We start from the raw sequence: 15562 nt of genomic DNA, 5'->3' as shown, positions 1-15562 counted from the left end.
AGATAAAAATTAATAGTTAGTCTATTAAAACTAGTCTATGGAGTAGTCTATTAAAACTACTCTATAGACTAATTTTAATTGAAAAGAAAAGGGAAATGATTTTTAAAGTAATCAATCAGCTTGTCTTCTAAAAAAATACACATATTTATAACAAATAATTTATTTTCTATCTTTTTAAAAATAAACATAAAATTAATAATCCGACGCTTAAAGTGTTAATCAAAAAATATATCACCGTTTACCTTACTTTAATAATATCTTAAGATAATTATCTTGAAAAATAATTAATCATACCTTTTTAAAACTCGTAATTTTAAATCTCCATCCGGTGCATACATAAAAGTTACTTTATATTCTAAAGGATCATGATGAAATTCTAATTTATAAGATCGAATTAACTAAAAAAATATATAAATATTTAAACCAAAAAAAAATAAAAATAAAAAAACATTTATTACCTTAGCTAATAATATTTGTATTTCTAAATCCGCAAATCTCCTCCCAAGACACATTCTAGCGCCATATCCATAAGGTAACGATGCAAAAGGATGTATTTTCTCTTCACTGTTTTTTAACCATCGTTCTGGTTTAAATGTTTCTGGATTTGAAACGTATTCAGACATACTCCCTGTTACTAATGTTGGAAAAACTACTTGAACCTAATTAAAATAAATATAATTTTCGTTGTAATTTTTAATAATAATTTAAATTTACTCCTTTTGGTATATGATATCCTTGTATAATAGTATCGTGTTGCAAAGTCCTCCCATTTCCAATAACGGTTGAATAAACTCTAAAAACTTCTTTAACAAAACTTTTTAAATAAACCATTTCATCGAGGAGTTTTGGAGTTAACGGAGTTTTTGGATCGGGTAAAATTCTTTTTAACTCGTTGTAAAGTTTTTCTTGTTCTTCCGGACGAGTGGCTAATTGGTAAAGAATTGAGCACACCGCCATGGATATCTTAAAAAAGTTATAATTTTAATTGCGGATAATCTTTTTTTATTAAATAAATACTGTGTCAATTCCAACGAAGATTAAATCTAGCGCTAAAACGTAAGCAGTTTTTTTATCCGGTTCATCTGCCAAAATTCGTTCTATTAAAGATAATTCGTTATCAGATTTATTCGTTTTCTTTTGAAGACGGTCCATGGCTTCATCAATATATTTAGTACATATCCTATTTATTTATTAATTATGTGTTAAGGTTGGGAAGATATTATTTTTTTTTATTAAAACTTACGATACAAAATAATCCATATTTTGAACATATTTTTTCCAAATATTCGATGGAAAGTATCTCCAAAATGGAAATTTTAATTCTAAAATTGCTATATTTCTTAACGCGTATTTAGCGGCGTTTATTATTTTTTGTGGTTCAGAATTTGGGCTTAAATTTGGATCTAAACATCCCAAACGAACATCCATTGACACTAATCCAATACCTATTTTTTAAATTAAATACATATAATAAATTAGAGGAGTTAGGTGAGTTGTTATGAGCGACAAAGTGTTTTGAATAGCTTAGGAATTAAACTCAATTTTATGGGAGGTTTCGAACAAACTGAAATGAAGAAAGAAATAGTACATAAACGGTGTGTTATACACAGTAGTAAGGATGGAATAGGTAATCCTCTTTAATACTATTTCTCAAGAAAACTTTATGATGTCATCATTTTATATAAAATGTTCCGGACACTTAAATAGCCCCCTCATCGGATTTCCGGTGGAGGGGACCAGAATGGACATAAGCAGAAATATTCGCGTGAGCATATAGAATGAACGAGGCCCATAAATTAAGCTTCCTGAACCATTCCGAAACTCACAGCGATTACTTCAATACTGCTCAGGGCTCCACAGTATATTTTTTGGGAAATACGAACGAGAGTCGCAACGGAGCTACGCTACTACTTCCCAAATCAAGAGCGGAACACGCAATCATGCCAACGACAGAATGATTGTAGTTAAAATTCAAGCTAAGCCTTTTAACCCCGATTCCAGCAACAACCTCTACGGTCTATTGGGGAGAATCTACACAAGAGTTACCCAAGAAGGAAATTCTGGTAGTCCAGAGTGCTATGCAACGCCGTTGATACTTACAGAAATGTGGTAGGAAAGTTTACATTGGATGTAAGAAATGAACACAACGAATCACCGGCAGACAGATTCAGAAATTAAATTGATTTCTAATCAGGAATCATCACTGCCTCTTCCCGGATAAAGGAGGAGGCTTGAGCTATGGGCTATAACCCATTCCTTTATTTAATGAAATAAAGAAATACAACCTAACAATCACAGCCATACCAGAAACCAGATGGCTAACAATTATACAGTATGTCCGTAAAGTAACGGATATAGGCGATAAAATCATTATAAACGGTTTATGGAAAAATCTCTGAAACGGGTCTAAAGATTTAAATTTTTTGCAATTGTTTGGTGTAGATTTTAAATTTCTTCCGCCATTTTTAAGCGAGTTATGACGTCATCGGTATTTTTTTCAAATAGCAATCCCCCATTTTTATTACGGAATATGAAAGCAGATTTTTTTCTGAATCGAATACAGTCAATATTAATATTGCTTACATAAGAAAATTTTCGAGAAAAATTACTTTAAAGTTTAACTACTTCAGATTTGTTAACATGATGAAAATGGCAGTAGCCATGAGTAACTATGGTAACCAATTATTTTAAACAATTTCCTAATGTCAAAAACTGATGTAGTAAGTAGTTGACCTCTTTAATACAACATATCTTGATCGCCAACTCATTAGCCAAAGTATGGTGAGCCTAGCTGTGACTAAATTTAAACAGCATGGCCATCTCTCGAAGTCTGGCCTACTAAATATTGCAAGGGAAGTTCAACAAATCGTGGTTTTGGCTGGGCAAGAAAACCCGTCATGTTACTGTAAGGAGTATTGGGTCTAATTTCGACATTAGTAAATCAACGGTTCATAAAATTTTAAAACCCGCAAAATATTATTCCCATAAAGTAAACCTGATTCACGAGCAATGAATCGTAGTTTTTGCAACAACAATTTTACAACGATGACGAAGACTTTGTCAAAAACATAATTTTTTCGACGACATTTACATTGAGTGGACAAAACAAGAAACACTTACCTTTAGATTGACAGCTACCAGACCAACTATCGTTCGTGCACAAGAATTGATACAATCTTTAGATATGGCATTATCTCAGGTACTTACCTACCAATATTCTGAAGTGCCTCCATGGTTGTTGAATCCCATTAAAGCTAGGTTGGACCTCACTAAATTTTCCAAATCAAACGCCTCCCATGCAATGTTTCTTGCTGATTTTCACAACATAGTGCATACTTACCCTGATGCCTTTTGTGTTTACACTGATGGATCAAAAAAAGAAACCGGTGTTGGTAGTGCAATATCAGTCGATAATACAGAACATTCCTGGACGCTTCAACCATGTTCCTCAATATTTCTTGCAGAGTTATATGCAATATTCCAAGCACTACTATACATAAATATGAACCTCAATAACCGCAATTTTCTAATAATAAGTGATTCGCTTAGTAGTGTCAAATCCTTACAAAACCTGTACACAAAGGAAGTAATGCTACAACAAATCTTAGGCACACTAGACAGCATCACAAAACAAAATCATGAAGTAATATTTATATGGGTGCCAAGTCCCGTTGGAATTGGGGGGAATGAACGTGCTGATTGTGCAATATCCGAGGCTGCAGATAAAGCAACAATGGATGTGAACTTTTGCAGACATAAAGATATTGCAAAACATGTAAGATCCTTGATTTATAACAGCTGGGAAGAACAATGGCCAAATACTCCAAGTTTCTTGAGAAAAATCAAACCCCAGGTCTATCGAATAAGTTCCGAAACGGAATTAAGCAGCTCAGAACAAGTGAAACTAAGTAGATTGCGCATTGGCCATACATCGTTGACTTCCAAATATATGTTAAAAGAGGAGCAGAGACCCATGTGTTCAAATTGTAATAGGGAACTCACTTTAGAACACATCATTGTAGAATGTACATTATATGAACAAGCAAGAAATATTTATAATATAACAAGCATAGAGTCTGCCTATGAAAACTCATTGAATCTGATCAAATATTTTAAAGACATACAACTATTCGACCAACTTTGAATACTCTTAATGTGCTACTATGTGGTCCTGGGTGAAATTATTGTGAGTGCTAATGTCAGGCCTATGACTTTTTTCAATAATAATAATAATACATTGAGTGGACAAGTAAATAGACAAAGTTGTCGGTATTGCGCTACTCAAAATCCAAATTAGCCAAGAAAGTCGCACACCCAATATCCGCAAAAGATTTGAGGAAACCTTAAGTGGAAAGAGATATTTAAATTTTTTCAAAGCGATGTCATTCCTTCCATCCCGTCAATGTTGACACAACTCAATTCCAATGGCAGTTATTCCAACAAGATAGCGCGCCACTACACTTCAAGAAGCTTTACTAAATCAGTTTATGACACTCAGGGAATTGTTTAGAATAATTGGTTACCATAGTTACTCATGACTACTGCTATTTTTATCATTATACAAATTTGAAGGAATTAAACTTTAAAGTAAGTTTTCTCGAAAATTTTCTTATGTAACCAATATTTATATTGACTGTACTAGATTCAGAAGAAAATCCTCTTTCATATTCCGCAATAAATATGGGGGATTACCATTTAAAAAAAATATCGATGACGCCATAACTCGTTTAAAAATGGCGGAAAAAATTTGAAATCTACACCAAAAAATTGCAAAAATTTAAATCTTTAGACCTTTAGATTTTATCGCCTATATCCGTTACTTTACGGACACTCTGTGTATGTACATAGCTTATCAGAAAAGCAGAAGCAGGAAATAAAAGAGCTATTTTGTCAGCAAGTGAAACAGCTATACGATACGATAACTTAGAACCATAGAAAAACACAGCTTACATGATGAGACTAACGAAAACGGAGAATTTGTGATTTGATTTGCAGCAGGAGGGAACATGGTTATCAGAACAACATGAATGCCACATGGGAGTATACATAAAACGACAGGGATCTCATCAGACGGTATCACCAAGAACCAAATAGACTATATGTTAATAGATAAAACATTTGTATCAAGTATCGTAGAAAACAAACATAGAAAACTGGATATTGCAAAAGCTGAAAACACCGGAAACGCAATGCAGGTTGAAAGAGGAAATAAAAGTAGAGATAAAGGTATAATTCGATTAGACAACACTACCTCTAAGTCCTTTAAGGTTGAAAAGCGCATAAGACAAGGATGTATAATGTCCTCAACGCTACGAGTATACTATCCAAGAATTATATCGAGTTGGAAAAAATGCTCCAACTGATTACTAACCAAAGTCGCACACTGGGGTTGGAAATAAATCTCGCTAAATGTAAACTAAGGATAGTAGACAAAAGCAAAATCCTCCAAATACAGCACCGCCCACCATAAATCCAACCTGTTCCTGAGTTTGTTTATCTCGAATCTTCAGTAACAGTACTTATGAGCCAGAAATAAGACGAAATCCCTACAAACAACATTAAAAGAAATAACAAATCAGTGCACCTAAACACTATAGAGTCACGATTAAGAAGAAGAAATAAGAAAACTTACAATTAGAGAGAAATATAATAGTGCAAATGCATAATAAATCTAACAAAGTGACATTTTGAATAAAAAGAGATTTTGGAATATAAAATACAGCGAGAATTGCCAAGGCTTCGAAGAGTTGATCCGATTAAGGTAGTAAACGTGAGTCAAAATGTTATAGAGGTTTGAGCATACTAAGTTTATGGATGGCATAAGTGACAAAATAGTACAGACAATAATTATTGAAGAAATTATTGCAGATAGGACAAGAAGCATATCTAGAATTTCTCGATTTAGAGAACGTATATGACTCCATTCCAAGGTGCAAACTGTACCAAGTGTTAACTACTACTCAAATAAACCCTCATTTAATAGACATTACAAAGTGTCTACACATAGTCAATATCACCTACATATATAAAAAAGGAAAAAAATTGTCTGAACAAATCAACACCACGAAAAGACTAAGAAAAGGGTGTAATTCGTCACCATTTCTGTTCAACAGTGGGACATGCGGGATAACCTTAATAAAACAATATTTTCTAGTTAATTCGGGCGCGGTATTTGAAGTAGTAATTAAGCACGTCACGGCAATTAAGCAAATTGAAAATTTCAAATACCTTGACGTATCGTCAACCAAAACGAACAAAATAAGAGCTGCAAGATGCTGATATCGAACCGAAACAATAAACGAATAGGGCAGGCCTGTATAGAATCAATACTATAATATGGAAGTGAGGTTAGAAGTGATGAGATAAGAAATAGAATAGATGCGAAAATAACAGTGCTTGACAGAATAGAAAGGAAGGGTTTAAATTAGATTGGCCACGTAATGAGGGTGCCAAAAGATAGATGGCCGAAAAGAATATTTAAATGGACTCCACCTAGCCAAAGCAGGAGAAATAGTGATAAAAGAACTGGAGAAGCGAAATAACCTAGCGCTGAATAACAACTAAAACTAGAACTAACACTAGACAAAATATACATGAATAAATAATTAATGCATAATTAATTAACATTAATAGACTAGTTATCAACTAAGTTGTTCCCAGCCGTTTTCTCTATTCATATTGTTCATATGTCGATGAATCTCTGTTGACTTTATTGTCATCCTTTGGAAATAATGCTCAGCTGTTACTAGCACCTTGGCCTTATCGAAATCTATGGTTTGTCTCTTTTTGTAACAACGCTCTGCGACTCCAACATCCCTCACATGTTCCTTGATGCGGCACTCGATTTTACGTCCAGTTCCACCAAAGTAGTTCTTCCCACAACTGTCTGATAGCCGATAGACTTCCACTCCCTTCAATAGGATTAGTTTGTCCTATAAAAAGAGCCTACAGAATGTTGCTGACTGTACCTTGCAATCTGCTCCGTCACACCTGAAACCTAAGGGAGGCTGATGAAACCAGCCGGTGGAGTACATACAGAACTGCATTTCCAACGTTTCTGCAAATCGGAAATGGTATGTGGGCATTGTGCGGAAAAGGACCACGAGTTTAAGAACTGTGGGAATAGGGAGAGGCAGTATGTGCAAACTGCAAAGGGGAAGGATGACAGACACGAAACGAGGGATAGAAACTGTGGGGAATACCAGATTGCGGCGGAGTTGGCGAAGAGAAGTATTAATTATGAGGACATGAGGAGAGGGCAGAAAGAGACTTTATCAAAAACTAGACGGGGGAGGGGAAAAGCCAGAGAAGACGAGGAGTTGAAAATGGTGTTCTGGAATGTAGCGGGGATTACGAATAAGGAAGGGGCAGTTCTGGGAATATTTGAACGGATTTATATGGTGGAGACCTGGGTTGATGAAGTAGGGTGAACAAAGATTGAGGGAAAGTTGCCAGAAGGGTATAGATGGGATTGCGTGTTTGCAGAGAGGAGAAGTAAGAGAGGAGAAGTAAGAGAGGAGGAGCGTGCGGAGGTATTATAACAGGAATAGCGAGAGGAATTACGGAGGAGAGTAAGACGGAGAGGAGATGGAGGCAGAAGGGAATAGTAAAAAGGCAAATCAAGTTAAAGGGAGAGAAGGTGCTGATAGTCACAGTATATAGTAAGACAATGAAAGAAACAATGAGGCAATGGGAAGATATGACAGAGGAGCACAGGGGGGGATACCTGATTATTGGAGGGGACTTTAATGCAAGAATAGGGGAAGAAGGGGGAAAAGGAGAAATAGAATGGATTCTGAATGGAGATAATAATAATAATAATGTTTATTAATCGGATAATATATAATATATGTACAAATAGAAAAAATTATAAAAAGGCTCCGATTAGAGAGGGTCATGTCAGGTCGACCAAGTGACCAAGGCCCCTTTGTCGCACTGTTGGGATGCAGATGCTGAGGTGGGTAGAAGATAGGGGATGGGAGATACTGAATGGGAAATATGGAGGAAGGAGATGAAGGGGAATATACCTATACGGGTGCAAAGGGGGCGTCCGAGGATAGAAACATTTAAGGTTGGGGCGTTGGTAGAGTCAGATCACCAGCCTCTAGAAGTATGCATAAAAGGATCGGAGGGAAGAAGCAACAGAAAGATAATGGAATATGGTGGAAAATACATTAGGGTAGATTAGAGAACATAATAGGGGACAATTGGCAAGCTGGAGTCAGAGGGTGGAGGGGGCCGATGGGTTGAATGAACTAATTGAGGTGGTTAGGGAGGCGACGTTGAAGAAAGAGAGTGGGCGACAGGGGATTAGACTGGGAAGAAACGAATGGTGGGATAGGGAATGCAGAGAGGCCAAGAGAGAAGCCAGAAGGAAATTGAGACAGTGGCAGAGAGCTGAGGTAGAGATAGAGAGATATAGAGGCCAGGGGAAAATACAAAGAAGAATGCAAGAAAAAGAAGAGAGAGCTGAAGGAAACGGAGGCTGAGAAGATTAAAGAGTTGAAAGAGGAAAATGAGGTATGGAGATATTTAAAGAGGATGAGGAAGGGAAGAGAAGAAGTCAGCAGATATATACAAATGACTGAATGGAAAACCTACTTCATGGGCTTGTTAGGAGGGGTGGAAGAGAGAAGACAGGGAAAGGGAGAGCGAGGGTACAAGGAAGAGAAAAGATAACACTGGAAGAAATGGAGGCAGTGTCGAGGGCACTGAAGAGGGGAAGGGCGCCAGGAGAGGATAAGATCCAGAAAGACGCATGGTTGGAGGCGACGGGGACGGTGATGAAGAAATTATGGAAGGTAATGAGCGACGTATGGATGAGGGAGAGGTTTCCAGACAGGTGGAGGATGGGGATAATATGCCCACTGTATAAAAAGGGGAGTAAAAGGGTGGTGAGCAATTATAGAGGGATCACCCTGTTGGACACAACTCTCAAAATTTATGCAATGATACTGCTGGGGAGATTGGAAGAAGAAATGGAGAAACTGTTGCCGGATGGGCAGGCGAGATTCAGGAAAGGAAGAAGGGCAATTGACAATGTATACATTCTGAAACACTTGGTAGATAGGGAGTTGAACAAGAAGGGGGGAAAACTGTATGGACTGTTTATTGACCTGAAGGCTGCATTCGATAACAGGAATAGAGAGAAGTTGTGGGAAGAAATGAGGAGGAGAGGTATCACAGAACAACTGATAGGGAGGGTGAAGGAGATGTACAGGGAGACGATGGCGAAGGTTAAAGTGGGGGAAGAGTTAAGTGAGGTATTCTGGACGACAAAGGGATTGAGACAGGGGTGTCCGCTTAGTCCCACACTATTTGCACTATATACGACGGACTTGGAAAAGAGACTTGCGAAGGGGCAAATGGGTGAGGTGGTGATAGAAGGAACAAAGGTGCACGCGGACGTTTTGGTGGTTGTGGCTAGAGAGGCGGTGGAGATGAAAGAGATCATGAGGTCCCTGGATAGATATTTTAAGGTGAAGGGGTTGGAGGTAAACGTCGAGAAAACAAAGATAATGAAGTTCTGCAAAGGGGAGAGAAGAAGGAAGGAGGAATAGAGGTGGCAGGAAAGAGAGATAGAGCACAGAGTGAAAGAGTACACGTACCTGGGATATGGTTTCGCGGAAAGTAATAAGGTCGGGGCGCACGTGAGGGCGATGGCAAAAAGAGCGACAGGGTGATGGGACAGGTTTGGGGATGGGGAGAAAGGACTTTCGGGAGGGACGTCGGAAAAAGAAAGGCCATCAAACATAGGATTGGTAAGGAGCACAATGATGTACAGCGCAGAAGTATGGGGATGGAGAGAACAAGGTTTGCTAGAGGATATACAAACACGATATTGGAGATGGATACGAGGGTTGGCAAGGGAGACTCCAGGGTATGTAGTGAGAGAGGAGGTTAAGGTGGATGCAGTAAGGGTGGGGGCGAGGAGAAAAGCAGTGAAGTATGAGGAAATGATAGAAGCAAGACTGCATTGCAGGATCCTGGGAGAGTGCTGTAAGGAAATTAAAGAGAGGAGGCTGATCTATGGGCAAAGAGACAGGGAAGAATATTATAGAAGAGTGGGATACTCACTAACTGGGATCGCAAACAGAAGATCGGAAAGAGGTTAAATGTGGAGAGAACTGAGAGATAGGGACATGGATATACAGAGGCAGGAAACAAGGTCACAGATAGGAGAAGGGAGATACAATGAAAGGTATGGGGAGATAGTGACATGAAGGGAAAAGATTGGTGGCCAGATTCCACTGTGGCAATGAGGAGAGGGGGAATAGCTATTGGGCGGACGATGTGGTGTAGGCTGTGTGGAGAGGATTGGGAGACGCTGGAACACATGCTGAGAGGGTGTAGTGAACTAAGGGAGAAGGCAATGGACAGGAAGCAGATTTTGGGAGAGCGGGGCGAGGGTAAAAGATGGATGAGGGAGGTGATGGGTGCGAGGAGGCGAAGGTATGGAAAGGGGGGAGGATCTGGAGGTATAGATATATATATATATATAATGTATAGAATGTATTAAAGGGAAAATTGTAAATATTGAAAACAATAAAACGTTGTTTAGTGACTCGCTAGATCACTTTTCTTGCTTCAAATTCTTTCGTCGCATATCCTGGAACAAGGCTCAGAACACAGGCCTCTTCTGTTATGCATGGCGATGAGACATGCCCCCATCTATCTTCCTAATGACCAAAATATCCAGGAAAGCGAACTGTTTTGCAGCATCCGTTTCCATGGTAAATTTGATTATGGGTTATTATGAGTTGAGGTGGTCTAGGAATTCCTCTTCGGAGTTACTGCGTAATTAAATGCTGCAGCGACCACTGTACTGTTACTGTTAATGGGACGCTTAATCAGTTGATTAGTGCGATTAGTGCGAGGTGGAATCGTAGTAACCTCTTACTTATTTGGTCCATATCCTTGAAGATCTTGTGAATTCTTTCTCGTATTAGTTCTTACGATCCCACGGACCGCAGCAGAGTCAATATGGTAACACTATATGGTATAGTCAGCAAAATTCGAAACGCTTTTCCGATAGCTAATCCCATTAAAGGAAGCGATAGTCTATTGATTATCGTGCAGTTGTGGGAAGCACTACGTTGGCCAAACTGGATGTAACTCTAAATAATATCCAGTAGTCGGCAGTCGCAGAGCATTACCTCAAAAAGGAACACAGCACAGATTTCGATAAAATCAAGGTGCTAGCTAGAGCCGGAAATTAACATTATTTCCCAAGGATGACGATAACAGATGATAAAGATCCATCGACATAGGAACAATGTGAATAGAGAAAACAAATTGGTATTTTAGCCGAACATGGAAAATATTGTCGTCATTTTGAACTGGTTTTTGAAGAAATTTGAGACATAGCATCCGAGACATCAAACGCTTTTTCAAAAAGCGTCGGGCTTAACCCAAAAGTTTCTAGTTCTAGGTTAAATGTTAGTTCTAGTTTTAGTTCAATTAACACTGGCCGTGAAAGTTTTCGTAATTATAATGCATTATATACCCCAAATAAATATATAATAAGAGAGGATAAATAAAAATGAGATTTCTTACATTCTAAAGACCATTTATGAATTTCGTTATCAAAATCACTGGGCATATCTTCGTTTTTATCTTTTAAGTCCATCATTCTGAAAAGGTTTCATTAATAATTGATTTACAAATTCTTTAAGTATTTAAAAAACCTGTTTAAAAAATCATCTGTTACTGTTGATATAGGTTCTATGTATTTTCTTACTGTTTTTAATTGTAAAACTGGTTTTTGGACTTTAGTTCTAAATTCTCTCCATTGTTCGCCATGACTATAATTAATTTGATAAATTAATAACTAGAACACTTTTTCTAAACGTTGATGATATTGCTGATGACAATGAGTGAATTGTACCTTGAATGAATGGTACAAGAACTTTCTCATTGCGTATTAAAATACCCATTATAATTATACAACTAAACATTTTTTAGATCCAATATATTCATTTACAACCTAATCGAAGTGAAAGTAATATTTTCTTTTTAATTTATGTAATTACGTTTACAGTTACTTCCTCAAAGTTTATCTTACATTTGCAATTTAATGCCAATATTCATTTAAAAATTAAATTTAAATATCAATTAAATTAAGCAATAAGTTATATATGTAACCAATTTCAATGAATCTAATTGCTTCTGATGTAACGATTGCGATAAATAAAAATAAAAATTCGCGTCTCGTTGTCAAATTTGTAAATCTATAGATGGTAATCGAGGGTAAACGAACAACGAGAACGGTTTTCAAAGCGAACAGACAATCTCGTTTGGTATGCTCGAAGCAAAACCGGGGAGAAAGTGGTAAATTGTGTTGGAAAAGGAAGTCTCGACACGCGGTGAAATGAAAACGACCGATGCTAGGATTAATCATAATATACCTACTTGTTCGAAAGTAGTACTCGAAAAAAAAAATATTACTTACACTCCAACGACTCCGGGTAAATTTCCAAAAAAATCTTTACGAATTTCGCTTTTATATTTCACTAAACACGGCATTGAAGGTCTGAATGGTGTTGATCCCTCGTTTCGATAGATTTTTTCGATTTCATCGCAATCATAAATGAAAAGCAAATCTGGTCGTCCAACTAATCCGGATAACCGTGCTATTTTCCCGTATTGTTTATAAATAATCGAAGATAATTTAGCCACATCGGAAACGTCGTATTGGCCAACAATTGGAAAAAATCGCCAATTATTTCCGAGAAAAGGTAGAGGTTTAGGACCTGGGATGCTAAAATAAGGTTTTAAAGTTCCTTCTTTTTGCCGTATTTCTTGCAAAGAATCATAAGGGCAAGTATTTTCGAAAATAATTGCTTGCGATCGATTTCTTCGAAACAATAAATACAAATTTCCCGAAATTTTTTTACGATTAATTTTTTGAAGGTTCATTCTAAAAAAACTAAAATTAAAAATTAAAATTGAAACAAAAAAAAAACTTACTTTGATTCTCCCAGAAAGAAAAACAAACCACACTGAATTATAACTATCTATTTAAAAAGTGTAGATCAAGCGAAAGCTCAACGCAAATTCTGAGTTCATCAACGTTATCTTTCAAACATGCTACACTGGGGGCTTTTCCGTTTTTCGGTGGGGGGCACGATGTCTTTCTTTTCTAATTTCGTTTCACGTAATCATCGTCGGAGGGATACGAATACAATTAGAAACCATTAAGTGGTGAAGTTTGCGTGTCGATTTACATAAGACTCAACTGACTACAATAGATTCTAAAGAAATTTCTTTGTTTTCTCGCAAATTACATTCATTGTAATTTTATTGAAATATAAACATACTATAAATATGTCCCGAAATATCTCGCATCGAATCTTGTAAGGGTGGGGATTCTTACCGGAAATTTAATCCTTCCCAACAGAGAAGGAAAAGTAGAATCACATGATATAAAGAAATCCAGCCATTCAAATCCCACCAACATAAAGGAGGTCCTATGCTAAAGTACTGCGGAAATGGAACATGGAATGGTCTTTAATTATAAAAAATTTTCAATCTGACTAGTTTCGGCTTTATGTCATCGTCAGAAACTCTACAAGAAATTAACAATATACTGAGAGATACATTACTCGAGGCAATGTCGCAGTTCAATGCATCACCTCATCTGGTAGCAATGATACGTTTAACTCTCAGAAAGGTTTCCTGTAAAGTAAATATAAGCAGATTTATCAAGAACTGGAAGATGGGCTGTCACGTCTGGTTTTTAACATTGCCCTTTAAAAAGTTGCAAGACTTCGAACATCTGAAACAAAATTAAACAAATCAACGAGGTGAAGGAGGTCTTTACAATGTTGAAAACAAAGGTGGGAAAGATAGTCTTAAAGATAAATTTCGCGGTGGAAACATACAAGAACATTTGGAAATTGGGAATGGTAAGATAGAGGTGGTTAGCAGTTTCATATACTTTGGATCCTAGATGAATAATAAAAATTCCAACAACTTCACATCTAAGCTAACAAGAAAAATCAAATTAATCATACACATTATCTTAATGCAAGTAGCACTTACTTTTGCTTCGGAAATATGGACTTTAATCCAGAAAGTCCAAGAGGCACTAAGGAGAATCGAGATGAAAGTGCTCAGAAGAATACATGTCCGAGATAGTTAATTTTATCAAAGTGCAAAGGTTGAGATGGATAGGCTATGTAGAATGGTCAGAATGGACATACAAAGTACCACAGGAATAATTTCGCCTTGTACAGTTCTGTTCAGATATAATGCGAAAAGAGTCGCTCGTAGAGGCATAAAATTGTACTAGAAACGACCTACGTTCACGAGACATTCAATACAGGTTTTACCTGCTCTGTAGTATTGTAAAAGTTCCGAACAGGCAAGCGGGGTGATGTGATTTATGACCAAGATGACTGAATCACAAAGAAAAATTAAGAAAATAAATAAGTATAAGCAATCCATTTACTTTACACAATTCCTGTAGTAAATGAAAATAATTACTAATAATTACCGTATTACTTTGGTAATACAGTGGAACGATAAGTCGAACCACATAAGAAATGAAAATTATATATTGATAGTAAGTTATATATAAACTATATATTGAAATATATCGCAAACCATTTTAATATAATAAAATCAAAAATCAATGTAATAGTAGTATATTAATAAACAAGTTTCGTAAGACACGTTTGAAATGCACGAATTCAAGTTGCAAAACGAGTGGCGAAGCCACGAGTTTTTTAATGAATGAGCATTAAACCGGTTCTGATGTAAGTACAAGTATTCATTCTCAACGTGCAGGTGTCCAAACTCTGAATGAAGTTGAACAAATTCTTCAGTCGGTCGAACGCAGTCTATCTACCAGTACAAGAAGACTTTCTGCTCGTCTAGGTGTTCCTCATGTAAAAGTATGGAGAACATTACATGTTCATGGCTTGTATCCATTCCATGTTCAACCAGTACAACACCTTGAACCAACAGACTTTGCCAGGAGATTCGAATTTTGTGGATTTTGTGGAAAACAGCGTTTGTAAACATTTTCTACTCATAATAAGCTAAGTTTTGTGCGAGAAAAATATTTTTTAAAGTCATGATTGGTGAAGATTTTGAAGGGGTAGTTGTTTTTTTACACAAAAAAGGTGCTGTAGGTCATGAACTCTAAAGTTGACCGTTTTCTAGAAAAATCTACTTTTATTTTGAAAAACATGGTCAATTTTTTGAAATAAACATTTTATTTTACTGTATTGACCCCATTTGGGTCTCCAGGTGGTTAGGGTGTATGTATTTATTTCGGATAAGATTTAAACTCTTTTTAGTTTAAAATTACCAATTTATTTTACTTTATTACATGTCTATTGTGTTCGTTAAAACTATGTGGCTACGAATGCTTTTCGCTTTTAATTGACTACTTAAGACTACTTATGTATTTCATTTGCGCCAACAATTCTATTGCTCAGCGTTATTTTAACCACGCGCCGGTGGCCAAAGTGTAACTTAACACTTCCGATGGCGAGGTGTTACATCCGGAATCTCCGTACAATTTGGTAAAAGAAAAACACTTTTCCAAAACTTT

The 15562-nt window shown here is 36.7% G+C and overlaps 1 protein-coding gene across 1 annotated transcript; it reads right to left on the bottom strand.

The window, feature by feature from the left end:
* Positions 1-207: 207 nt before the first annotated feature.
* On the bottom strand, positions 208-14939 carry LOC111420699 (Probable cytochrome P450 301a1, mitochondrial). Its single transcript, XM_071200380.1, has 9 exons — positions 14914-14939; positions 12452-12919; positions 11688-11804; positions 11557-11633; positions 1244-1445; positions 1018-1180; positions 715-963; positions 459-659; positions 208-398 (listed from the first exon to the last, which is right to left on the bottom strand). The coding sequence occupies exons 1-9, from the start codon at positions 14937-14939 to the stop codon at positions 285-287; spliced, it is 1617 nt and encodes a 538-aa protein (XP_071056481.1). The 3' UTR covers positions 208-284.
* Positions 14940-15562: the final 623 nt, after the last annotated feature.

The sequence above is a fragment of the Onthophagus taurus genome, chromosome 11 (genome assembly GCF_036711975.1).
Source record: "Onthophagus taurus isolate NC chromosome 11, IU_Otau_3.0, whole genome shotgun sequence".
Taxonomy (NCBI): domain Eukaryota; kingdom Metazoa; phylum Arthropoda; class Insecta; order Coleoptera; family Scarabaeidae; genus Onthophagus; species Onthophagus taurus.
The sequence above is the reverse complement of the archived record's forward strand: the minus strand, read 5'-3'. Positions and strand labels throughout refer to the sequence as shown.